The sequence below is a fragment of the Gopherus evgoodei genome, chromosome 3 (assembly GCF_007399415.2).
Source record: "Gopherus evgoodei ecotype Sinaloan lineage chromosome 3, rGopEvg1_v1.p, whole genome shotgun sequence".
Classification (NCBI taxonomy): domain Eukaryota; kingdom Metazoa; phylum Chordata; order Testudines; family Testudinidae; genus Gopherus; species Gopherus evgoodei.
This window is the reverse complement of record NC_044324.1, coordinates 7,239,387-7,265,629: the sequence shown is the minus strand read 5'-3', so window position 1 is coordinate 7,265,629 and position 26,243 is coordinate 7,239,387. Positions and strand designations below refer to the sequence as shown.

At 57.5% G+C, this 26,243-nt stretch overlaps 1 protein-coding gene across 3 annotated transcripts in view; it reads left to right on the top strand.

The window, feature by feature from the left end:
* The first annotated feature begins 278 nt into the window (after nucleotides 1-278).
* Nucleotides 279-26,243, top strand: part of NR4A1 (nuclear receptor subfamily 4 group A member 1) — a 31,376-nt gene continuing 5,411 nt past the window's right edge. Inside the window, exons 1-3 of one of the 3 annotated variants that reach the window (XM_030554887.1) lie at nucleotides 279-300; nucleotides 24,066-24,865; nucleotides 25,974-26,103. In XM_030554887.1, coding sequence (XP_030410747.1) covers nucleotides 24,068-24,865; nucleotides 25,974-26,103 — 928 coding nt within the window. In that variant the 5' untranslated portion in view covers nucleotides 279-300; nucleotides 24,066-24,067. Of the gene's footprint in view, nucleotides 301-16,383; nucleotides 16,505-24,065; nucleotides 24,866-25,973; nucleotides 26,104-26,243 lie in introns of those variants that run through there. The other 2 variants (XM_030554885.1, XM_030554888.1) reach the window with 2 other exon arrangements.

Here is a 26,243-nt window from a genome sequence, read left to right as displayed (position 1 = left end):
CCAAGGGTCAGGCCAGTCACGTGCAGGGAAGGGGGCTGAGGGATCCCCTCCAGCCCCGGGCTGCCCCCTGCCGGGCCCCGCCTGGCCGCGCCGCGGTTATTTCGGGCTCCGGGTCTATTTTTAGCGCTGCGCACGCGGGGATTCCAGCGACGTCAGCAGAGCCCGGGCTGACGTCACGGGGCCCCCGCCTGGCGAGCCGCGCAGGGCCCCGCTGCGAAGCGGCGGATGGAGCGCGCGGGGCAGCCGGGCGGGGCTCGCGGGCCTCCCCCGGCAGGAGAAGGCGGGAGCCGGCGGAGGCGTGTAAGTGTGCGGGCCCCCCGGTGTCTCCCCCCATGTGCCCCTCCCGCGTGTATGTGAGGGGAGCCCCCCTGGTGTCACTCCCCCGTGTGCCCCCCCGCGTGTATGTGAGGGGCGCCCCCCTGGTGTGCGCCCCCCCCGCGTGTGCCCCTCCCGCCGGTATGTGGGGGAGCCCCCCTGGTGTCACTCCCCCGTGTGCCCCTCCCGCGTGTATGTGAGGGGCGCCCCCCCGCGTGTGCCCCTCCCGCCTGATGTGGGGAGAGCCCCCCTGGTGTGCGCCCCCCCAGCGTGTGCCCCTCCCGCGTGTATGTGAGGGGCGCCCCCCTGGTGTGCGCCCCCCCGCGTGTGCCCCTCCCGCCTGTATGTGGGGGGAGCCCCCCTGGTGTGCGCCCCCCCAGCGTGTGCCCCTCCCGCGTGTATGTGAGGGGAGCCCCCCTGGTGTGCGCCCCCCCCCGCGTGTGCCCCTCCCGCCGGTATGTGGGGGAGCCCCCCTGGTGTCACTCCCCCGTGTGCCCCTCCCGCGTGTATGTGAGGGGAGCCCCCCCGCGTGTGCGCCCCGCCACCCGAGCTCTGAGACCTGAGGCTGTACAGCAGGAACATGAACTGTGCTGGGTCTGTGCAGATCAGGGGTGGGTCTCTGCCCTCCCCCCCCCGCAATTTGCGGGCTGGAGGGGAAGCTGGAGTTACTTGGGTCTGTGCTCTGTATTAATGGGGGTGGGGCTGGATCTCTGCCCCACATTGTCGCACTTCACATCAATCAGTGGTCCCCACTCGATTGTCACCCTGTGCAGCTATTTTGGGAGGGAGGGTCAGAAAGTCTCATCTCAGTCTCTCTCCCCCCCCCAGTCTCTCATCTTTGGGACCTGCTGACTTGGGTGGTTTCTTCCCCCTTTCCTGGCCCCCTTCTGGACTGAGGTTCCTGCCCCCCGTTTTTTTTTTCATTGCATTTGCTTTTTCATTTTATTTCCTGTGCAAAGATTCAGCTCTGGGTGGAGGTGGTGGGGGCCACAGGGAATGGGCTCTGGTGCCCCCTGTCCTTAGGTCACTGATTGTGGGTTGTCATGATGCTGCATGGAATGAGCTTGATAGGTCTCAGCCTAGTTCCTAATGATAGGGAGCCCCTGGCAGAGTTGGCATGGCTGGCATTGACTTCCCGCCACTACCTGGGTGGCTGAGCAGTGAGGCCAAGGAATTCACAGGCTAGAGACTAAACTCCCCTGTCGTTGCACCACTGGCCTTGGGTTTAACAGCCTCCCCCAGCTGTGCCCGGGGGCAGTGAGGCAGGGGCAAGTTGAATTGTGACCTTGAACTGTTTCAGGAAGTGAATTCACTCCTGAGCCAGTGTGGCTGCAGCCTGTCTCCCTGGGTGGGTCTGTGGGTGCTCTCTGCTGAGCATCCGATGCTTATCATGGGAAGCCCGGACAAGGCAGCTTGGCTGCTTATGCAAGTGGCAGTGTAACAGGGCTGGCACCCAACCCGATGCTCACGTTTCCTTGGACGTGTCCTCGTGCCAGCCAACGCAGGCTGCTAGGGGAGCTGTGGAGTCCCTCTGAGCCCCTTGGGCCTCTCCACATCTGATCAGGCTCTTGAGTACCTGCGTTATGAGGAGAGAGACTCCGGATTTCACGGCTGCTGCTCACTGCCAGCCAGGCGGATTAGTACGTGGCAAGTCCAGCCAGTGTTAAAAGGCATGAAACAGGATACACATCCTCATAGGGACCTTCTGCGCACCGGCAGGAGGCAGCAGGGGCAGTGATTTACAAAGCACCAAATTCCAGCACAGGAGCTGAGGGCTGCTTTCTAAGCCCCTTTTCACACCAGTGCAGCACGTTGCACTAGGGGCTTGCAGCCATGCAGCTGTATTGGTGCAAGAAGCCCCAGTGTAGACAAGCCCTAGACCAGTGGTTCTTAACCTATTTACCTTTGCGGGCTGCATATGCAGCTCTCTTTGTTACGTGGGCTGCATCCACACAGTCTATACACTACCTGTATGGCCCTGAGGATGTCACATAGGCTGCAGCTGTGTGCTGACTGGGCCATAAGTGGCTGGCTTAGACGAACTGTACTGCTGGCCAGCTCAGCCGGGTTCCAGCAGCTTCACCAGGCCATGAGATTGTTCCACATGAGGCAAAAAGAAATCAGGGGGTTGCAAAGCCCTGGCCTAGGTAGAGCAGGGCAGAGCAAAGCTGGCATAGGCCATGTCTCCCCAGCCTCCTAGCCAGAGTCAATATGTGATCAGCAGGCCAGTGACCATCCAGTCAGCATCTAGCAATTGCATTGGAGGGAGCTGGGTGTCAGGACTCCTGGGTTCTGTCCGCGGGCCTGGCCGCTGACTGGCTGCATGATCCTGAGTAAGTTACTTGACTTCTTTTCAGTTCCTGTTTCCCATCCGTGAAATGAGGAAGCTTGACCCAAGGCACAGGAGATACGTGCTGTCATTAGCATTGTAACATGAAGGATGGGTCGGAACTGCTGGCCTCCGCCACGGGAACTAGCTCTTGGCCTTACATGGAAGGGGTCTGGGTTCAGATCATCCCTCACTGAGCAGTGCTGCAGCCTATTGGGTGGTGGTTGAGTGCAGTCTGCAGGACAGGGGTGCAGGCCTGCGCGGGGAGCCCAGCACTGGGACGCAGGGTTCTCTTGCCACCTCTGCGTTGCCTTGGCCAAGTCACTGCCTCCTTGCTCCAGTCTGTGCAGCAGGGGGAACTCTCACTGCCTAGTGGGGTGCTGTGGGAATTGGCACCACAGCTGTGAGTGGCTGAAGGAGGGGCTTCGGACAAGGGGATTGAAGTGTCTACACAGGCACGTGGGGGGAGCTGGTTGCCCCAGGGTCAGTCACTCCTTCCCTGACAGTTCTGCCCTGCAGGAGCGGGCTGCAGTCTGCTCAGAGCCCTGGGGGCCATAGCAGTCCCGGGGATGCATTTGCAGTCCTGTCAACGGGTTCCGAGCCTGTCAGGTCCAGCCAAGCTGGGATGTGACTCCCACTCCCAAATGCTGGCGGTGTTGTGAGTACAGGCTGGTCTCCACCATTAGGGGGCAGCAGGATCAGGCCCTTGGTTCCCGGAGGCGAGAGCTGTCAGTCTCTAGGCTGTTAGACAAGCAGCTGTGCGTTTACAGAGTGTTACTCGTGGGCACCCTTTGGACTGTCCCTACTGTGCGTGGTTCCTGGCTCCATTCCTGGGTGCATCAGCATTGCCAGCCCCAGCCTGTCATGTGCTTCTCAGCAGCCCTGTGCCTGTAGCATCGCTCTGCTCTTGCCTCCCGCTGCACGGAGGCCAGCCTGCGTCCTGTGCATGGGATCTTGCTAGGGAGAGCTGAGAGCCAAAGAGAGAACCTGGGCTCCACATTCTCTCCGCCCCATCTCTAGCGCTGCACTCAGAGCCTTGGCTATGGGGAGCGGAGGGGGCAGGGCTAAGGAGGGGTACCAGTGCTTCACCTCCCCCCCTGCAGGGGGGCACTGGAAGCAAGGGGTTGGGTGCGGATGCCTTGCCAGTGGGGAGCAGCCCAGCCCAAGCCGTAATCCCATTACCGTTCTCTGCCATGTGACAGCAACGGCTTCTCTTCTCCTGTGAGCGGAAGGGAGGGGATGGTGGCTTTGGAACGCAGTACGTGGCATCGTCACACGGGGATCCGAGTGGTGGGGTTGGGGGTGCAGCAGCGGCCCTGGGCTTGAAGTGAGAACAGCAGCAGAAGGGCTGGCTTCTGTCATATGCAGGCTTTGCAGTTTGGTTCAGTGGCTTTCAGCCCCGCCCATGCTAAAATCTTGTCCCCCGCTCCCGGATGGAACCCACTTACGGTGAAATGCGCCGAAGCGACATTCTTCGTGGGCTTCCGGGCCAGTGTGGGCACTGCCGAGTGAATGCGTCCTGGCGTCGGGCAGGCCAGATGTGCATCCTGTGTTCTTCCACAGAGAGAGACTGCAGCTCTTCGCAGGGAAAGCCTCTCTGGTCAAACCGGAGTGCAGCGTGCTCTGGGGACCATCCTGCAACGGGAGGGAGGCTGCCCCCTGTTCAAGAGCTTTGTGCCTGGCAGCTTCTGGACCCCTGTAGTACAGAATGCAAAGGAGTGGTGCCTAGTGGTTAGACTGGCAGGGGAGCCAGGACTCCTGGGTTCTGTACCCAGTTCTGGGAGGGCAGTGGTGTCTAATGGTTAGACCGGGGCTTACTGGGGCCTAGGACTCCTGGATTCTATTCCGGAGGTGGGGAGGGAACAGAAGTGCTGCATTCTAGGGGGGAGCTGTTAATCTCTCCTCTCAGCAGTCTTCTGGATTACAGCAGAGCATGAGACTTCCCAGGTGTGCGTGGGGGAGGGGTGTCACTTTTTGATCCCACCAAAGACCCTGCCCCCCATCTCCTGAGTCAGCGCAGCGCACAAAGGCCCCCTCCCCACCCCCCATTGTGCCTATATATGGTAGTTGGCATGTTCTTGTAAGGCCAGCTGCCGACTGACGTGAGCATGCACCATCAGAGTGCTGACGTCCAGCGCCAGGGAGGACTCCCCATCTCAGTGTGCGGCTGCCTGACAACGCCCCCATGGGCCCCGTCCATGCTTGCCTCGCACTCTGCGTGCCAAGCTCCCGCTCCCAGCCACTTCCTGGCCAAGCCCCTGGTGATTGGAACCAGCTGTGCTGCTGAGCCTTGCTTCATCCCCAGACCAAGGGGCCAGGTGGCTCTCCGCTGCTCCTTCGCCTGCACCATGCGTGTCCAGGGGGCTTCTCCAGTGGGACAGAGGCCCCCTGAGCCCTGGCACCCTGCCCCCTTAGCATGCCCTGTGGGTGTCTCAGCCTGGCTGAAGCTGCAGCAGGCAGGCTCTCATGTGTCCTGGTTCTTGGCAATTGGAGCAGCCACCACAGGTTCCTCTGGCATCTGCGGCACAGGAGCATGAGGCCCGGTAGGGGAGGGTGGATACCTTACAGCACCTGTACAGAGGGGCTGGGGCAGTGGTTCAGGCAGGGCACTGGTTCTGCTGGTGAAACTCTTCGCTCTGGGGGAGCCATGTTGCTATTCCCTGCCTTGGTTTCCCCATCTGTGAAATGGGGAGAATGTGAAGCGGAACAATGGGCATGTGGTTAAGGCATGCCTGGCCTGCAGGCTTCCTGCTCTAACTGCTGGACCCTGCTCCCCTCCCAGAGCTGGAGATAGAATCCAAGAGTCAACCACTGCAGACCCACATGGCTGGGCTGAGGGCATCTTCTGCCCACTGCAGTCTCCAGTTCATTGAAGACAATGGGGCCGATTTCCACTGAAGTCACGAGGGTCAGGATTTTGGTCTCTGGGGTCAGTGCACGACAGCAGTGCTGCTGCAGAGATGGGAGCCGGGCAGGGGCAGCTGCCTCACTTACCAGGCCTCCACCCAGCAGATCCTGCTGCGTTTGGCTGTCCCAGGGAGCACAGACCACTGACAGGGAGAGAGAGAGAGAGAGAGAGACTTCTAAACCGGTTAAGAGTAAACCCAACAGCCAACTTGTCCCAGGCCCACCTGCAACATGGGGAATTCAGACTGGTTTGTATCTCCTGCTGCCAGCCACACATCTCCTCCTTGAGAGACTCCCCCCGGCCAAGCACTCGGGGCCCACACCACAGGCATTTTCCCAGCATGCTCAGCGAACCGGCGATGATTTAGCTCCAAGCTGCCTGAAATCTTCCTGTGCCCATGATGGATGTTAACACTGGGTTCTCACCGGCCGGGTAACCTGTCCCTGGGGTTTGAAATGTGCCGTTCTGCAGCAGGAGGCAGGAGACCTGGCGTGCAAAGCTCCTGCACACACAGAGAGGCTCTGGGAGTCCAATGCTCGTCCTGCACTTTCGATGCTGCACCGTGACTAGGTTTAGCTCCTAGCCCTGCTCTCAGCTTCCTCGGGCAAACCCCTCCGTCATGCAGACCCCAGCTGTAAAACGGGGTGATGATGGTGCGTCTCTACTGACCTGTGAGCTCCTAGGGGCAGGGACTCTTTGGTGTGCTGTGTCTCTGCAGCGTCCACCACCACAGGGCCCAGATCTTACCCAGCGGCCTCTGGGGGCTAGCGTAATGCATCTAGTGATCTGGACCTTGACCGAGTTGCTTCTCAGATGCGTGGTGGGTTCCCTGCCCGCTCATGCTGGGGACTCTGATGGAGCAGAGAGCCAGCACCTGCTGTTCCCCTGCAGAGCGTGCAGCCCGCAGGAGAGGCGCTGGCTTGGCAGCACGCTAAGGAGACAAGTGAAGGGAGCAGCCCCCAAGGGAACTGACCTCAGAGGGGGAGAAGCAGGGAGGTTTCAGCTGTCTGAGGGGCAAGCGGGAATTCCATAGCCAGATACAGCTCGGAAGGGCCACCATTTTCTGGGTGCTGCCCAGCTTTGGACTCCACAGACCTGATTCTCAGGTGCTGAGCACCCGCTGCTGCAGGTGAAGTCAATGGGAGCTCAGCACCCCTGGGAGCTAGGGTATCCCCAGATATCCACAGATATCCCCTGTTCTAATCAACAGACCATCTCCTGCTGTGTCAGCCAATCAGCTCCAGCCCCCCAGTCTCATTCATCTGCATTAACAAGGATGGTGTGAAATTAAGAAACATCCAAGATCATCTTTCTCTTTGTTTTTCTGGCTGAGGCAGTGCAACTCTGGGGCTGCTGCCAGCAGACACGACTGTTTCCATTTCCCCAGCCAGGGTCCTTCTTGCTCGGAGGAAACTCCACTGGGACCCCCTGATGCATCATTCACAGATTATTCCTGACAGAGCAGGAAGCGCGCTTGGCTGCTCCGCTGACACTCACCAACTTGCTTGGAGAAGCGGCGACATGAGCGAACTCCCTGACCCGCTGCTTGCCTGGCACATGCTAGGTAGCTTGTGAAAGTGGGCCAGGAAATCTGACACGGTGTCACAGCGCACCCGTCGGTGGTGTCCCTCTCCTGGCTTGCTTGCCTTGCTCTGTGGCTCGTGTGAATGACTCAGAACCAGGCTGGCAGCTGCCCATCCTGCCTGCCTGCGCCCATTCACTCCAGGAACCACAGAGTCTGCAAACGGCATTTCAGCACTTTTGTGCTGGCCCAAAGGGCTAAGAGAGGCAGCGGCAGGGACTGGCACCCTCTCTTTGCCCTTCTCTTCCTGTAGTGCAACTGAGCTTCCTGGATACGCAGCTTTCCCTGGGGACAGGTGTTACGGAGTGTGGGGGAGTCAGGGCCCTGTACCCCTCTTCCTGAGATTCACTGTGACTTTCAGCCAGCCAGTAAAACAGAAGGTTTATTAGACGACAGGAACACAGTCCCAAGCGGAGCGTGTAGGTGCAACTAGAACCCCTCAATCAAGTCCTTCTGGGGGGTTCAGGGAGCTTAGACCCCAGCTTGGGGTTCCCTGCGTTGCACCCCCCAGCCCAAGACTGAAAACAAAATCTCCTCCAGCGGCTCTCTTCCCCTCCCACTGCTCCTCCTCCCCTTTGTTCAGTCTCAGGGCCAGAAGGTATCACTTCTCCCCACCCCCCTCCTGGCTCAGGTTACAGTTCAGGGAGCTTCTTTCAAGGGAAGTCCCCCATCCCCAAAGTAACCCCCCTGCAAGATTCCCAGGGCAAATCCACCCTGCTTCCTGCTCCGTCACAACCGGTTATCTCAAAAAGCTTGTATGCATCACACTCTGCAGCTGCTGGTCCCAGAGACAGGAGCCTCCTGGTCTGACTCTCAGAGGCTGTGCCTCTGTGCCATCTATCTGCCTCCCTGCTTTTCTAGAAGCCAGGGGTGCTGGGATTCTGTGCACCACATAGTCCTTGGCATCTCTTAGTAGCAAGACCACTCCCGTGCCCCGGCTGTCCATGGCCGTAGTGACAGGACTCAGCACCAATGTGCTTACCTTTCCATCCAGGGCTTGCAAAGTGCTTTAATCAGGTGGGTGGCGTTAGCAGTGCCCCACAAATGGGGAGACGAAGGCACCGGGAAGTAACTTGCCCAAGGGCGCCTGGCAAGTCTGTAGCAGAATGGGCCAGGGGGCTAGTGGCCCAGATTTTAGAGTCCATTAATTTTGGGTGCCAAACCTCCTGAAAGTATCTCAAGACCCTTGAAATGAGTGACTATTTCTGAAGACATGGACCTGATCCTGGCTCTTAGTGAAGAGCTCAGAGTCCCTATTAGCCACCCAGCTGTTAGTGCTCAGGTTTCTGACATAATCGTGAAGCAAAGAACATCCCCTGGCTGTCAGGCTCACCAAGTGTCTGGTTCTTTGGAGGCTGATAGTTGGATACATTGCATTTCTGTAGCAGATTTCTGTCATCTGAGAATTGCAAAGCCTTTTATGATTAGCTAGTAAGTCTTCAAATCCTGTCTCCTCCTCTGTGAAACAGGTAAATATTGACCCTATTTTAGAGATGGGGAAAACTGAGGAATGGTGAGGCAAAGGGAGTTGCTCAGTTCAGTTACCCTATGTCCATTAAAGATTCTGAGTGCCCCATCTCAAAAAAGATAGAATTCGGAAAAGTGCAGAGGGGTCTGGAACAGCTTCCATAGGAGGCAAGATTAAAAAGACTAGAACTGGTCATCTTAGAAAAGAGACGACTAAGAGGGGATGTGAGGTCTGTAAAATCAAGCATGATGTGGGGAAAGTGGAAAGGGACGTGTTGTTTACCCCTTCACATACCACAAGAACCAGGAGTCACCCGAGGAAATGAATACTCTACTCGTCAGGTGTAAACAAACACAAGGAAGTATTTCTTCACACAACGCGCAGTCAGCCTGTGGAACTCCTTGCCAGGGGATGTTGTGAAGGCCAAAAGTATTACTGAGTTCAAAGAAGAAATCAAGCTTGTAGAGGATAGGTCCGTTGATGGCTATTAGCCAAGGTGGGCAGGGGGACAGCCCCATTCTTTGAGTGTCCCTAAAGCCACTAGCAGAAGCTGGGACTGGAAGATGGGATGGATCATTTGCTAATTGCTCTGTTCTGTTCATTCCCTCTGAAGCATCTGGCACAGGCCACTGTCCAGAGACAGGATCCATTGGTCCAACCCAGTCTGGCCTTTTTTATGTATTCCCACAAACGAACCCTGGTGTCCTGGCCAAATTTCAACCCTGCTAATTAAGTGCTGCCTCTTTTAATTCCCCCCTGCATGTGGCATTTTTCCTGTATTCAGTTGTTGCCCTCAATCCACCCCAGAGGTGGCTGCATTCTGTTACCGCAGCATCTAAGTGTGCGTAGCTTCACAACACCCCCATTCTCTTGTCCCTGTTTTCCAGGAAGGGAACTGTGTCACAGAGAGAGTGATTTGTCCAAGAGTCTGTGGCAGAACTGGGAACCGAATGGTAGTCCCTGGAGTCCTAGGTTAATGCCTTAACCACCGCGCTACCCTCCCTCTCCTCTGTAGCAAGTGCTCAGAGCGGTATCTCTGTCAGAAGCCCTGCAGCACAGTGGGAATGTCTGGCTTGGACACACTCAGTTCCTCAGAATAAATGTTGCAACCTATCTACTTGCTAAGAGTTAAATTCCACCCACAGTTAAAGCCATGCAACCTCTAACCCTGGATGTATATTTAGCAGCTTGTACATTAGAGGCTTCTCCATTTCCTTCCCCCCTCGCCCCCCGCGCTCTGTTCCTCATTTTGTCTTTTCCTTATTTACCGAGAATACAATTTATTTACCCAGTGCAGGGCCCTCCTGAGCCAGTGGATTGGAACTGCTGGAAGGATCACCCAGCAATCCAGCCCACAGACACATTCCCCAGCCCAGCCGCCCTGGGAGGCCCGCCAGGAACTCAGCACAAACATGTAATAAAAACGCATCTCATTACGCAGTTGCTTTTATAAACGTGAGCATTTAAACAAATCCAGAGCTTGGGCTAAAAATATTTTAACAATAGGAAAATGCATAAATCTTTCCAGCTGCTGACTTACCAACCTGTGAAATCCCTCTTTCTGTCTGCTGGACTGGTGCTGCCTTAGCAAACCGGGGATGGGCCACACTATGAGAGGTGCTCGAGCAGAGAAGAGGGACCCCAAGGGGGTAGATTTTAGAGGGATTGATCCTGCAAGGTGCTGTGTGATTTCTGCAAGGGCAGTGACATCTGAGGGCATTTGGTAACTCAAAGCGAGTGTGGGAAAACCTCCTCCTAGAAGTGATTCTGCATCCTGGCCTTGTCTACACACTGAAGCTGCAAACCAGTGTAGCTGAACCAGGGCAAACCACTGCGTGGGCGCTCTTACATTGCTTTAAAACTGGCTTGTGTCGGTTTAACTTGCATCGACGTTTCCCAATATGAACTGGGTTTAAATTGAATTAAGAGTGTCCATACTGGGGCTTGCACTGGTTTAACTACACTGACTTTTAAATGCACCTCTAATAAATGGGGATAGGTTTGTGTGTGGAGCTGACTGGGGGCTGGGATTCTCTAAAGGAGCAGAGGAGCTGAACCCCTGAAATTTCTTGGCTTGTGGGCCCCCAGAACTCCTTTGAAAATGAAGCAAGGCCTGTCCCTGAGGGGAAGGTGTATCGCTGGCTCGTCCATCGGGACAAGGCTGGTTAGTGTCCGAGTATGCAGACCCCAGTGACCTGGGGGCTCTGGGAATGTCACTGCTGTGGTTAAGGTCAATGATGGTACCTTTTAACTGAGCTGCAGAGACTGGCTTCCGCGTGCAAAGCTGGTTTGGATCTGAAGCTAAATTCAAAGGGGGTGTCGGTGTTTGCACACTAGAGACCTCGCTGCTACCTGCAGCTGTGGGGCACTATCAGAACAGAAGCCTGTAGCAATAAGAACTGGTTCTTTGCGCGCCTCAGATCCATACTCCCCAAAGCAGGCTAGGAGCTGGTGGTCTGGTTCTCCCAACAATCTCCCCGCGGTGGCTGAAACAGTGACTCGGACACGTGTGCGAGGTGACTTCTCCGGTTCATCTGTCCCTAGAGCCAGGCTGTGCTGTCTTTTTGTTGAATTTGGTGGTTGCTTTCCGCTCTTATTGGCATGTCACTGGATTTAACCCCTGGGGCCGAGGAAACCAGACACTGCCGTCGGTTTTGCTCTCGGGCTTAGCTGTTTTTATGTCCAGGCTCCCAGACCCCTATGGGTATTGGATTCGTATTTTCTCCTTGTTGTGCTGATGCAGCAAACAAGCATCTCAAGTTACAAGAAAGGGAGCTGGGGTCTGTTCCCCTTTCACCAAGGCCTTTGCTTTGCTGCACACCCCAGCCTCCTGACATTTCAGAGCAGCAGCCTGCACAGAACATGGCTTCTCCTTTTCTGGAAAGCCCAGCCCCGTCACACTCAGTATGAGGGAGAATCCCCCTTAGCCCTTTGCAGTGTGGAGAGAATGACACCTGGGAAGCAGTTCTGATTCTATCCAGCAGAGGGCAATGGCCAGTAATCATTTGTCACCATTAGCATCATAGGAGCCTATTCTGCCTAGTGGAGGAAGGGAGCTGCCACCCAAGCAAGAGGAGGCAAGGCTAGGAACCAGGCCACAGCAGGGGTGGACTCTGGGGCTCTCCGTACACCATAAAGCAGGGGCTGTGGGTAGGGGAATGGGCATGGGGGGACACTCTGAGGAGGGTGGCAACAGCAGGACTGGGGCCAGCCCTAAAGGGAGTGTACAGCCTGCGTAAGAAGGCTGCACCGGATACTGGTCTGGTGGGAGTCTCCTCCCCCCAATGGCAGAGGAGTGGCTCTGGGGTGTGTCAGAGCCATGGTTCCTGTGTGACTTCAAAGGGGAGAAAAAGAATCGCCCATTAATCCTGGGAAGCGACAGGTGCGGGAGGCCACGTGCTCCATGCTGACCTAGTTTTTCAGAATTCTCCATAACCCACATCCCTAGTTTCCCTCCCTCCTTTGAGTGAACTTGCAGGGTTTCCACAGGGCTCTTCCTGACAACAAATGCGACGAGCCCGGTGCTGCAGAATCATCTCCCTGCGAGAAGGAACAGGGAATTCTGCACCTCTGGAATTGCCCTCTGCACTGGCAGGTACCGAGAACACCCTGCTGCAACGCTGCTGGGCTAAAGCGAGTGCTGATGGTTACTATGGAATCTGTATGGTGGGAGGCACTGTCATGCCAGGCAGCGTACGCACATCTAACAAGAAAGATGGGCCCTGCTTCAGGGAGCTTCTCCGAAGTGCTCATGTACGGTGATGGGCAGCAGAGCAAACCAAAAGCAATTAGAAGTGAGCCCAGGTCTGCAAAATATCCCAGGTGTATTTCACAGGGGAAGGAAACTGGAAATTACCCCAGTTTTACAAAATGTTCCAGGTAACTTTTACTGTTCTCCAACTTTAAAAAACAAAGTGTAAAGAGATTCCAGTTTTGTGAAATATTCTGGGTGTGTTTTATGGAAGTGGGGACAGCACAACTGTGTGTGTGGGTATGTGTGAGTGCAAACCTGGGTGAGTTTAAAGACTGGGTATGTAAAGATCACCCCGTTCAGGCCCCCATCCTGCACTAATGCACAGACTGAAATTTAAGTAATTCCCTGTGAAGTTAATGATCACATGCTTATTTTCACCCTCTGCAGAAATATTTGCAGGGCCATAAACACTGAGTGAGATTTGCAATAAACGTTCATTCAAAGTAGAGGTAGCATCCTACATAATGGTTAAAAAAAATAAAGGTGCTGTTCTTAAGCATGCCAGCTCTCTCTACCTGGAGGCAGTCCTAGATCTGGGTGCCCAGAAGTAATCTGGCAATCAAACAAGAGAATTCTCCTCTAATTCTCTCCCTACCCCACCTCTCGGTAGGGCAGGCAGCCAGCGGGGAGCCCCCTGTGCTGACCCTGGCCCACGGGCCTGCTGGATCAGTTATGAATGGAAAACAATTGCTCGGGCCCAGCCTCTCTTTCCTTACACATTAAGCCCTGACCCAAAGTAGCTTTTTAAAATACACCCGTGGTGACAGCTGGCCCGCTGGCTGCCCCCCTTCACTGTCCACTTCAGTCTTTCCACCTGCAACCCCCCCTTTCCTCCCCCCTCCTGTGAGTCCCTGCCCCTCCTGGGGGCGCTGGCTGCCCCCTTTCACTGTCCACTTCAGTCTTTCCACTTGCAACCCCCCCTTTCCTCCCCCCACCTGTGAGTCCCTGCCCCTCCTGGGGGTGCTGGCTGCCCCCTTTCACTGTCCACTTCAGTCTTTCCACCTGCAACCCCCCCTTTCCTCCCCCCACCTGTGAGTCCCTGCCCCTCCTGGGGGCGCTGGCTGCCCCCTTTCACTGTCCACTTCAGTCTTTCCACCTGCAACCCCCCCTTTCCTCCCCCCACCTGTGAGTCCCTGACCCTCCTGGGGGCGCTGGCTGCCCCCTTTCACTGTCCACTTCAGTCTTTCCACCTGCAACCCCCCCTTTCCTCCCCCCACCTGTGAGTCCCTGCCCCTCCTGGGGGCGCTGGCTGCCCCCTTTCACTGTCCACTTCAGTCTTTCCACCTGCAACCCCCCCTTTCCTCCCCCCTCCTGTGAGTCCCTGCCCCTCCTGGGGGCGCTGGCTGCCCCCTTTCACTGTCCACTTCAGTCTTTCCACTTGCAACCCCCCCTTTCCTCCCCCCTCCTGTGAGTCCCTGCCCCTCCTGGGGGCGCTGGCTGCCCCCTTTCACTGTCCACTTCAGTCTTTCCACCTGCAACCCCCCCTTTCCTCCCCCCTCCTGTGAGTCCCTGCCCCTCCTGGGGGCGCTGGCTGCCCCCTTTCACTGTCCACTTCAGTCTTTCCACCTGCAACCCCCCCTTTCCTCCCCCCTCCTGTGAGTCCCTGCCCCTGCCCCTCCCCCTCCTGGGGGCGCTGGCTGCCCCCTTTCACTGTCCACTTCAGTCTTTCCACCTGCAACCCCCCCTTTCCTCCCCCCTCCTGTGAGTCCCTGCCCCTCCTGGGGGCGCTGGCTGCCCCCTTTCACTGTCCACTTCAGTCTTTCCACTTGCAACCCCCCCTTTCCTCCCCCCACCTGTGAGTCCCTGCCCCTCCTGGGGGCGCTGGCTGCCCCCCTTCACTGTCCACTTCAGTCTTTCCACCTGCAACCCCCCCTTTCCTCCCCCCTCCTGTGAGTCCCTGCCCCTCCTGGGGGCGCTGGCTGCCCCCCTTCACTGTCCACTTCAGTCTTTCCACCTGCAACCCCCCCTTTCCTCCCCCCACCTGTGAGTCCCTGCCCCTCCTGGGGGCGCTGGCTGCCCCCTTTCACTGTCCACTTCAGTCTTTCCACCTGCAACCCCCCCTTTCCTCCCCCCTCCTGTGAGTCCCTGCCCCTCCTGGGGGCGCTGGCTGCCCCCCTTCACTGTCCACTTCAGTCTTTCCACCTGCAACCCCCCCTTTCCTCCCCCCACCTGTGAGTCCCCTGCCCCTCCTGGGGGCGCTGGCTGCCCCCCTTCACTGTCCACTTCAGTCTTTCCACCTGCAACCCCCCCTTTCCTCCCCCCACCTGTGAGTCCCTGCCCCTCCTGGGGGCGCTGGCTGCCCCCCTTCACTGTCCACTTCAGTCTTTCCACCTGCAACCCCCCCTTTCCTCCCCCCACCTGTGAGTCCCTGACCCTCCTGGGGGCGCTGGCTGCCCCCTTTCACTGTCCACTTCAGTCTTTCCACCTGCAACCCCCCCTTTCCTCCCCCCACCTGTGAGTCCCTGCCCCTCCTGGGGGCGCTGGCTGCCCCCTTTCACTGTCCACTTCAGTCTTTCCACCTGCAACCCCCCCTTTCCTCCCCCCTCCTGTGAGTCCCTGCCCCTCCTGGGGGCGCTGGCTGCCCCCTTTCACTGTCCACTTCAGTCTTTCCACTTGCAACCCCCCCTTTCCTCCCCCCTCCTGTGAGTCCCTGCCCCTCCTGGGGGCGCTGGCTGCCCCCTTTCACTGTCCACTTCAGTCTTTCCACCTGCAACCCCCCCTTTCCTCCCCCCTCCTGTGAGTCCCTGCCCCTCCTGGGGGCGCTGGCTGCCCCCCTTCACTGTCCACTTCAGTCTTTCCACCTGCAACCCCCCCTTTCCTCCCCCCTCCTGTGAGTCCCTGCCCCTGCCCCTCCCCCTCCTGGGGGCGCTGGCTGCCCCCTTTCACTGTCCACTTCAGTCTTTCCACCTGCAACCCCCCCTTTCCTCCCCCCTCCTGTGAGTCCCTGCCCCTCCTGGGGGCGCTGGCTGCCCCCTTTCACTGTCCACTTCAGTCTTTCCACTTGCAACCCCCCCTTTCCTCCCCCCACCTGTGAGTCCCTGCCCCTCCTGGGGGCGCTGGCTGCCCCCCTTCACTGTCCACTTCAGTCTTTCCACCTGCAACCCCCCCTTTCCTCCCCCCTCCTGTGAGTCCCTGCCCCTCCTGGGGGCGCTGGCTGCCCCCCTTCACTGTCCACTTCAGTCTTTCCACCTGCAACCCCCCCTTTCCTCCCCCCACCTGTGAGTCCCTGCCCCTCCTGGGGGCGCTGGCTGCCCCCTTTCACTGTCCACTTCAGTCTTTCCACCTGCAACCCCCCCTTTCCTCCCCCCTCCTGTGAGTCCCTGCCCCTCCTGGCGGCGCTGGCTGCCCCCCTTCACTGTCCACTTCAGTCTTTCCACCTGCAACCCCCCCTTTCCTCCCCCCACCTGTGAGTCCCCTGCCCCTCCTGGGGGCGCTGGCTGCCCCCCTTCACTGTCCACTTCAGTCTTTCCACCTGCAACCCCCCCTTTCCTCCCCCCACCTGTGAGTCCCTGCCCCTCCTGGGGGCGCTGGCTGCCCCCCTTCACTGTCCACTTCAGTCTTTCCACCTGCAACCCCCCCTTTCCTCCCCCCACCTGTGAGTCCCTGCCCCTCCTGGGGGCGCTGGCTGCCCCCTTTCACTGTCCACTTCAGTCTTTCCACCTGCAACCCCCCCTTTCCTCCCCCCACCTGTGAGTCCCCTGCCCCCACTTTGGCTCTGTCTATTCGCTCCCCCTCCCCGCCCTGGCAGGAGGGTCTATTTTTAGCAAGGGGCCGCGCTGGGCTATTTTTAGATCAAACCCTTCGCAGGCCTGCGTCAATGGAACCCCGTGTGCGTCACCCGCCCCGACATTCCAGCGCGCCCCGTGGGGACCGGAACACGCCGCCCCTTCGCGCCTTGTATGGGCAGGGCTGCAGCCGGCCTGCGTCAGCGGGTCCCCCCTCCTCTGGCCCCGCCCCCGGGCCGTGCGTCACAGAGGGCTTAAGAGGATCTCCCCGCGCCGGGCTGGGAGCCCCAGTGCTGCCCGAGCGCGTCCGGCCGCCGGGCGCCCGCCCGCAGTGCAGTGCAGCTCGCCGCCGAGTCCCGTCCCGTCCAGCCGGGTATGTGGCTTGCTCGGCCCAGGGGACGCTCCGCAGCGCCGTGCTGCCAGGTGGGAGTGCGGGGGGGCCGGGCCCTGGCAGGGAGGGAGCTGGGGGGGGCGGCTGTGGGGCATGGGATTGGCGGCTGGGGATGAGGGGTCTCCGGTTTATATTGCAAGAAGGGACGGTGTTGCTGGGGGGCATGGGAAGAGGGGGTCTCCGGTTTATGTTAAATGGGGGGGCGGCTGGCAAGGGGGGGTGTCTCCGGTTTATGTTAAATGGGGGGGCGGCTGGCAAGGGGGGGTGTCTCCGGTTTATGTTAAATGGGGGGGCGGCTGGCAAGGGGGGTGTCTCCGGTTTATGTTGAATGGGGGGGGCGGCTGGCAAAGGGGGGTGTCTCCGGTTTATGTTAAATGGGGGGCCGGCTGGCAAAGGGGGGGGTCTCCGGTTTATGTTGCATGGGTGGGCGGCTGGCAAGGGGGGGTGTCTCCTGTTTATGTTGCATGGGGGGGCGGTGCTGCTGTCTCCTGTGCAGAGTTGAAGTGCAAGGTGGGATAGGGGGGCGCGTTCCTGTCCATTGAGCTGGGCGCCTTTACAGGCTGTATTTGGTTTTTTTTTGAGGGGGAGGAGTCTAAAATTGCAGGAACCCGACTTGGGAGTTCTGGGGGGTGGTTTTATTTTTCTACTCTTGATTGACATTGTGCTGGGGGGGCGTGGAGGCTGCAGGGGCAGTGGCTGCTGCTGCTGCTCTTTGCTATTTAAAAGCAGCGGTGTCCGTTTTATTGGGGGTGGGGGCTCTTGAGCTGGCGGATCAGCTTTGATACCGTGTGTTGCACTGAGGACGCGGCACAACGCCAGTGGGCAGGCTGCGTGCCAGGGCTGTGTGAGAAGTGACCGTGGGTCAGGAGTGCCGTGGGCATAGAGTAATGGGAGCTCTCCCAAAGGCTCTTTAAAGCCCCTCTGCAAATTAGCACCTTGCCGGTGTCCAGAGCTCTGCCCTCCTTTCCCCAGTCACCTTGGCAGGCTGGCACTTGGCTGCCTTGTTTGGCTGTTTTAAAGGCAGGGTTTAAAGTGTGTAGGGGCCAGCAGGAGGGCGTCGCGACGAGTCGCAGACCTAGCCCAGTCAAAAGGTTTTTAAATTGAGTGGAGTCCCTGAGGGGCTCACTTTTAGCATTGTTTTAGCAAAGCTGCTGCTCCCAGGTTAAGATCCCCCCCCACACACACACACACCTTTTTCAGACCGCTTTAAATGTAATAAGTTGCAACTTCTTCTACTGTCATCTGACACTGCAACATAGACACACACCTCTGAAATCCCCTGCCTTTAGCAAGGTATCCAGGAGGGTACTTGAATTCAGCGGGTCTTAAACCTGTGGATTGGGATCCCATTTTAATGGGGTCACCAAGGGTTGACAGCCTTGTTGGGCCCCTGGGCCAAATCCAGAGCCCCATTGCCTAGGGCCAAAGCCTCAGGGCTTCAGCCCTGAGTGTGTGGGGGGCAGGGGCCCAGGTTACAGGCCCCCAGCCTGGCACTGAGGCCCTTGAGATTCAGCTTTGCCCCTCTGCCTAGAGTGGTGGGGCTCTGGCTCTGGCTTTAGTTTTGTCCCTGGTCCCCCTGCTGGGGGGGCAGAGCTCAGGCAGGCTCAGGCTTCGGTCCCTCTTCCTGCCCAAATAAATCGGTTAGCCTTGAAGGTGCCACTGGACTCCTCATTGTTTTTGTGGCTGCAGACTAACCCGGCTACCCCCTGGTCCTTGGTGTCCTGGGGGCGTGTAGCAATTTTTGTTGTCAGAAGGGGGGTTGTGGTGCAGTGATGTCTGAGAACCCCTGCTTTAATCAAATGGTCAGTTAATTGGTTTTGCCAATATTATTCTGTGTTGATGATTCTGGAATGCAAACGAGGACCCTCCTTTGACCTGTGTGTGGAGCTGCTGTAGAACAGCAGTGGACTTTCTGCTGAATGGCTGGTCTCAGAGAAGCTGGTTTTTTGTTTCTTTTTTAAATAAAAATAAAATCCCTCTGAATTTTGACTTGCAAAACAACTTGGCACCAGCACGGTGCAGGGGAGCAAATCAGGAAAGGCCCCACCTGGCTCCCTTTTATATGGTTGCTGAGCCTGGATCCTGCTGGGGCGGAATGCAGTTTCTGGCTGGACCCAAGCAACAGACGCAGCTTTGCCTTAACACACCTGGCAACCAGATTCACCACCCAGGCTGCGTTCATTTCTAAGTTGCTGAAAGACTGGCAAAGTCAATTTATTGCCACCTGGGAGGAGGGGAAGTGCTCTTGTGCTTTGGCTAAAGACTTGTGAACATGGTGCTGTCATCCCCTGTGCAACAGAATCCAATCACAGGGGGTAACGCATTTTTCTGGGTACCACAGGGAGGGGCACCTTATAAATACTCATTGTATCAAAAATTAACAGGCCTGGTCTTGAGCCATTATCTGCAGCATCTCCCTGGATCAGGCTACATATTAATCATAGGAGAGTAGTTAGAGTGGGGAACAGATTCTGCTCTCATTTACAATGCTGGAAATCCAGAGTGACTTCACTTGTGTTGCGTTGGAGCAACCAAGTGCACAAATCCATAGTGCACGGTAATTTTTGAAGTACTATGTGAGGGATTTTTCTATTGCTTTAAAACATCATAATGTGTGTATCAGTCTCTCTAAGGAGAATTTTTAACATGAGGAAGGAACAAATAAATTTGAATAAGCAAGCAGCGCCTGCGAAAACCCAGAGTAAGCTTTAATCATCCAGGAAATCAACTTTTCCTGTTGACCCCTTCCCTTGCAAATTTTTAAAACGCAAGCTGTGAAAGGACAGGGTGAGCAGATGGACAGTCCTGATATTTGGGGCTTTGTCTTACATAGGTGCCTAGTACTCCCCACCTCATCCCAGGTTTTCACACTTGCTGTTTGGTCACCCTATGAAGGGGAGAGCGACTGCTGACAAACCTTGTGAGTAGGCTCAGTCTGTGCAGGCTGAGGAGTCGCACATTTTGCCATTGGTGGTGGTTTTTATATCAAAGCCATTTGCATTTTAAAAACACCCACCATAAAGGCCCAGTGATGTGTAGCATTGTTGGGTTGCTATAGCAACAACAAGGGAATGCAAGATGGGACTATTGCGATGGCAGAGTGCAGGTGGGGAACAGGCGTAGACAGTCGTAAATAGTGTGTTAGCGGGGTGGGGAGGAGGGGGACCTCTTTGCTGGTTAGAATTAGAATGACCCAACTGTGTGTCATGAGCCTTATACTGAAAACAGCTGATGGCTCAGTCAGCTGGAGCCTGGGCATATGGAGCGCAGGTGCCTTGAGTTTTTGCTCTGTTGCTGCCCATGAGTTCTGAATGGGTCTGTTACGCAGCATAGTGACCTCTGGCTGTAGAGGTGTGTGTATATGATGTCTGTCATCCATAATGGTGGAAAATATGATCAGAAGACTAGGACTGGAGGAAAGCCGTCAGTACCCATTGTTACTGATTGAGCACCATGTGCTTTTTAGCTGGCACAGCTCTTCTATCAAAGACAGAGGGCAGCTGGGCTCTTTGCTCTCGGATGCCAGGGCCAGGTCCTCAGCTGGTGTAAATCATAGACTATCAGGGACCTCAGGAGGTATCTAGTCCAACCCCCTGCTCAAAGCAGGACTGATCCCCAGACAGGCTTTTGCCGCAGATCCCTAAGTGGCCCCCTCAAGGACTGAACTCTCAACCCTGGGTTTACCAGGCCAGTGCTCAAACCACTGACCTATCCCTCCCCTAACCTCACAGGGACTTCTGTGGTGCCAGGGTGACATACGGGAGCCGAGGACCTGGCCTTTTGCACTTCAGATCTTCTCCAGAGACACTGTTAAGGACGGGCTGAGCACATCTGTGACCAGCTTTCGCTACTGTAAATCCCAGGAAGTTGTTAACTGCTGAGAGCCAAGCCCCTGGTTGGGAACCCAGAATAACTGGGCTGCACGTCGCGGTGGGGACAGGACTTCGTGCGAGTACTTTGCTTGGGTAATGAGGCAATTTTACTGCTTTGTCCCTTGTGAAGCACATTGACTTTGTCTCCCTTTACCAGGAAAAATCCCTGATGAGCTTTTTTTTTCATTTGTATTCATTATTTATTTATATTCTACCAGCAGCTGTAGAACCCAGCCGAGGTCTGGGGCCTACTGTGCCAGGCACAGCACAAACATAGAAAGAGAGGTTCCCTGCCCCAAAAAGCTTCCACTCAAAATAGAATTATTATTATCCCAGTTCTTCATCTGGGAAAACCAGGACCAGAGAGTCCCAAGGGGGATGTGGGAAAGAAACCTAGATCTCCTGAGCGTTAGGTCGGAGCCTGACCTGCCAGGCCAACCCTTTCTTGCAGCTAAGGGGACCCCAGCATGGGCCTCTGAGCAGAGAATGTCGTTAAACTGGAGCTGTGTGGGGTCTCTGCATGACTTCTGGCTGAGGACAGTGGCTGGGAGCTGTATGTGGCTCGATCTTTTTAAATAACCAGGCTAGGTCTTGAAGTCTGTTCTCAAAGCCAGTGGGAGCTTTGCCTGAATAAGGAGCAGCTGGCCCCAGAAGAACGTTGTAACCTTGTTTGATGGTGCAGCCGTGTCAACGCTGCTGGGAATTCCTATGTCTCCACATTCCGCTGTCCTTTGCAGGCCGTTAAGGACTGCTTCCCAGCCAATCAGAAGGTGACCTTTAAAGGTCTGCGATATGATACATTATCGTCTTGCTGCAAGGGTTACTTCTGTCTTGGCTTTCAGCTTGCTCGGGGACTCTTGTTACGTCTCTCCTCTATATGGCCCTGTCTGCTGTTCCAGCCTTGCTGCTCCCTGGCTTGAGAGAGGGCGGCCGGCATGTGTTGGAAAGGAAAGCGAGCTGGCAAAGCGGTGCGGGTCAGTCACAGTCTCTTCTGCTGCAGGTTCAATGTGAGAACTCGAGAGCAAGATGGCTCCTCTGGAGCTGGGGGGTAGGGGGGCTGCGTGGGTCAAGATGCAAAATGCCAAGTGCTCGGGGCTGTGGTTGTGGGCATGCCAAGCCAACAGGAGTGATTTTGGTCCCCCTAGGAGGGAAACAGTGGTAACATGGAACTGACCTGGTGGGGCCCCGTGCCGTGAGCCCAGTGTGCTTTGAATCAGCCTGCTGGTCCTTCAGGTGCCTAGAGACAGGCACAAAACTCTGCCTAGTGAGGGGAGCAGGTCAGTCAGGGGGCACTAGGATGGGCTGGAAAATCAGGGTGCTGGGTTTGCAGAGTTCTTGAACGAGTGCACACACAGGACCCGCTGGGCTGAGGTGCCGGACGCCTGGGTATCCTATGGCGTGGCCCTGGGCAAGTCCCTTCTCCTCTCTCTGTCTGTCTTGTCTGCCGAGACTGACAACTTTGGGGCAGGGCCTGGCTCTTGCTATGTCTGTGCTGTGCCAGGGCTGCCAGGACTCTGCTCATCTGCTGCGGCAGCCCTTCAGGTAGGGCTGACCCAGCGAGCTGCCTGTGCGCCGCAGGTCTGGGAGGCGTCATTCTGCGTCCTGTCCGCCATCCGATCGCAGCCCTGACACTTTGCAGAGCTGCCGGCTCAGCCCTGCTTGGCCTGTTCTAGTCAGAACGGAGCTGGAAGTGGCCTCGTTTGGTGCCGGTGAAAGTTGGTTGCTCCCTTTGCTGGCTGCCGGCGGGAGGGAACGCAGCAGAGACGCGCTCCGCTGTGGAGTTTGGGAGGCAGGAGTGTCTGAAGAGCTCAGGCGAGCGGGTGCGTGGGGCCTGCTGGGAACCTGGCTTGTACTTAGCTTCCTAACCAGGAGCCGAGTGATCCTGGAGTCTGGCCCGTGCTGTGTGTTTGGCTTTTGAATTAGGATCAAAACTGCGCCCAGCGCTCCCACCCAGGAGGTGTGGAACCCAATATTTTGGTCCAGCAAAGCTTCCCCGCCAAGCCTCTGGGATGGCAAGGCAGGGCCACCAGGGCCCTTTGGCAGCTCTGCGCTTCCCTCCGTTTGTGGGGAAAACATCTCAGCTGATGGCCTTTCTGCCCCATGGGGCCAGCTAAGAACCACCATTCCTCCCAGTTGGGGCTGATGGCTCAGCCATGCAACTCCACCTTCAGCCCCGGCTCCAACACCTTGAGTGCAGCGTTGACGGCCTTAATTTGCGCTGCTCCACGGCTGCGAAGGAACTGGCTGATGTCAGGCCGGTGTGAGGTACAAATTTGTCAGAACAGCCATGTCCTCGATTCCTTCTCACATATCAAGGCTCACAGCTTCCTTCTGTGAATTCCTATTCCCATTTGCTCCTCGGATCACTGGGGCCAAGGTGGGGGTTGGCCTTACACCTCAGTTCACGGAGCCCACCAGGGGCTCGTGCAATGGTTGACTTGGGTGGAGTTACTCCTGATTTCCACCACTGTGACTGAGGCAGAGTCGAGCCCCCACCTTGGCACTGTGGAGCAGATGCTTCTAGCAATGTAGACGTAAGCAAACGGGTCGATTTTATGCTGAGTTTGGTGAAATTTCCCTCTGTGGGTTTTCACCCCAAGGTGCCTGGTTTTTGTGCGAATGACCGTCTCCTCCAGGACCTGCAGTGCCCGAGTTCAGGCAGCAGTAAGCCCCATGCCAGGCTCGACCGAGGCACCGACTTCGAGGAGCAGTGGAGAGCTCAGCCTCCATGGTCCAGCCAGCCTTGGCTTGTTGGCTTAGGGCCCCCCAGCGGGACGGGCAGGGGAACTAGCTCATGCCACTCGAGGATAGAATCTTTCTCTCCTTTGTGACCTGGCCAGCCCAGAACTGCACAGAGACCTGGCCAGCTCCTTTTAGGCTCAGCACCTCTTGGGATCAGGGCCGTTCGTTATTGTACAGCAAGTGCTGCTAAGGTGCCACCCCTGTGGTTTTAGGCCTGTCGCTCTGTTATGATGTAGATTACGGTAGGGGCTGGTGAGACAGTCCCTCCCCCAAAGAGCTCACAGGGTGAGCACAGGTGTGGGAGGGAAGGTGACATGCCCCAGGCAGTGGTTCTCAACCAAGGGAGCCTGTATCCCGGAGGTACGCAGAGCTCTTCCAGGGCGTATGTCAACTTGTCTAGGTATTTGCCTAGTTTTACAGCAGGCGACATAAAAAGCTCTAGCGAAGTCAGTACAAACGACTGGTTCATACGGACAATGACTGGGTTATGCTGCTTTATGTACCATACACTGAAATGTAAGGCCAGTGTTTATATTCCAATGGATTTATTTTATAATTCTGTGGTAAAAATGAGAAAGTCGGCAATTGTTCAGTGACAGCAAGGCTGGGACGCTTGCATGTTTGTCTGATTTTGTAAGCAAGTCGTTTTTAAGTGAGGTGAAACGGGGGGCGGTATTCAAGACAAATCAGACTCCTGAGAGGGGTACAGTAGCCACTGGCCCAAGGCATCTGAGCTGGGAATAGAAGACGGGTCTCCTGGTTCCTAGTCCAGTGCCTTATCCACGGTTCGCTCGATACGCCCCTGATCAGAGGCATTTCCCTAGAGCCTGTGGGAAAGGCTAGAGCCTGTCTCCCACATGGCACGTGCTGCACATCTGAGCTGGTGCCCTGCAATGACTGGGGAGCCATGGCCTGGGGAGTGGGTGTGATTCCAGCCCGTTGTTAACGCCTCTGCCTTTCCCTTTGCCCCCTTGCTCAGAGATGCCCTGTATCCAAATGCAGCATGGGACCTTACCTCAGAGCGGAGGGCCCTGTGAGCGCTACCCGGCAGACTTCCTGACTCCTGAGCTCAGCAAGTTCACAATGGACCTAGTCAACACCGAGATCGCGGCCACCACCTCCCTGCCCAGCTTCAACACCTTCATGGACAACTACTGCGGGGAGTTCGACACGTTCTTGTACCAGATCCCGGCCTCCAGCCAACCCGCCTCCTTCAAATTTGAGGACGTCCAGGTGTACGGCTGCTACCCCGGCTCCTTCAGCAGCCAGCTGGACGAGACCATGTCTTCGAGCGGCTCAGACTATTATGGCAGCCCCTGCTCCATCCCGTCCCCGTCCACCCCAGGCTTCCAGACCCCGCAGATCCCAGCGTGGGAGAGCTCCTTTGGGCCCTACTCGCCCACTCAGAACTACGAGGGCATGAGGCCCTGGGCAGAGCAGCCGAAAAGCAACTCTTCCCAGCCAGCCTTCTTCTTTGGCCCCTCGGCTCCCAGCCCCGGGGTCCCTCAGAGCCCCCTCAAGGGGCCGCCGGCCGCCGCACACCAGCTGGACGCAGAGGTCTTCGCGCTCTCCCAGAGCTCCCCGGTGGGCTTTTCCGGCCTGTCCCTGGGCCAGGCCTCTCCGCACTTGGAGAGCCCCGCCTTGCTGGACGGCTCCCTGTCGCCAGCCAAGACACGCAGCCCCGGTGCCAACGAGGGGCGCTGTGCCGTGTGCGGAGACAACGCCTCCTGCCAGCACTACGGCGTCCGTACCTGCGAGGGCTGCAAGGGCTTTTTCAAGGTACGGGGCTGGGGGTGGGGACATGTGGCCAGGGGAGACCCAGGGCAGTGCCTGAGAACCCACAGAGCCAGCAGCCTCCCTCGCCAGCAGGCAGGGTCACAACCTCCCTGCTCCCACCCCAGCGCATGGCTGGTCTTGCTCCCAGACGGGTCCCAGAATCCTTTGCAGCCAGCGCAGAGGAATCTGGGCTGTAGGTGGGGTCCCTCAGGGAGCCCCGACGGATGTGCCGAGTGAAGGCGTCTAAGGTCTCCTCGTGGCCATTCTGCATGGGGCGAGCCCCTGCGTGCCCCTGGCTGGCCTAGGCTTGGGGAAGTAGGGGGGGCAGAGTGTCCTGCAGAGAGCCGCCACCGAGGCCCCTGTTATGAAGTGCACCGGCCTCCATGCGCAGCCCCAGGGGGCTCGGTCTGGGCTCTGAACCACCAGCCACGTAGGAAGATCTTGGTGGCTCTGGTGGTTTCCCTCCCTTTCCCCTTGCACCCTTGAGCCCCGATTTGTTCCATTACCCATATGGGGAGGGGGAAGCCTGTGCGTAGCTTATGCGTCGGGGGCGGGGCTGGGGGATGAGCCTCGTGGCCCAGGGTTTCCAAAGTGGCTAGTGATTCTGGCCCAGCACCAGGCACCTCAGGGAGGCCTTGGGATGAGCTGAGACCCAGGCCCCTTCGGGGAGCAGCTGCAGTCCCTGTGTCGTGCAGCACTGGCTCTTTGCGGGGGAGAGAAGCTGTGTCTGGGGCCGGGAGGATGGCGCCGAGTGCCCGGGGTTGGGGGCAGGGCAGGGGACTCGGGGCCCAGAGGGAGTGACCGCTCAGGCCAAGAGCAGGCAGTCGAGTTTTCCTGCCTGCAGATGGAAGTGTGCAGGTGTGGCTGGCTGTTCCCCCTCACCCCCCTCGGGAGAGCAACGTGTTCCCCTCCCCCTTTCGTGTCCTGGGAACATGGCTCCTCGGATGTGAAACTGGAAACTGGGCGCCGTGGGGCAGGGACACTGCTATAAAAATACCAGGAGGACAGAAGGGCTTTTGTTCCGTCTGGGCCCGGCTCTGAGCACCCGGGCTCTCGCACTCTCTTTTTGCCGGAGGCTGATGTGCTCCCTCGTTTCTCCTCCTCCCTGCAGCGCACGGTGCAGAAGAACGCCAAGTACATCTGCCTGGCCAACAAAGACTGCCCTGTGGACAAGAGGCGGCGGAACCGGTGCCAGTTCTGCCGTTTCCAGAAGTGCCTCGCCGTGGGCATGGTCAAAGAAGGTACAGAGCTCGACGGGCGGTGTCCCCCTGCCAGGCTGGCTCTAGCTAAGCCGGGGCTTAGGGAAAATCCCTGGGTGGTGACAACCACTGTGCGGGCTGGAGAGCCGAAGTTGTGTCTAGCCCAGCAGCCCCCATAACAA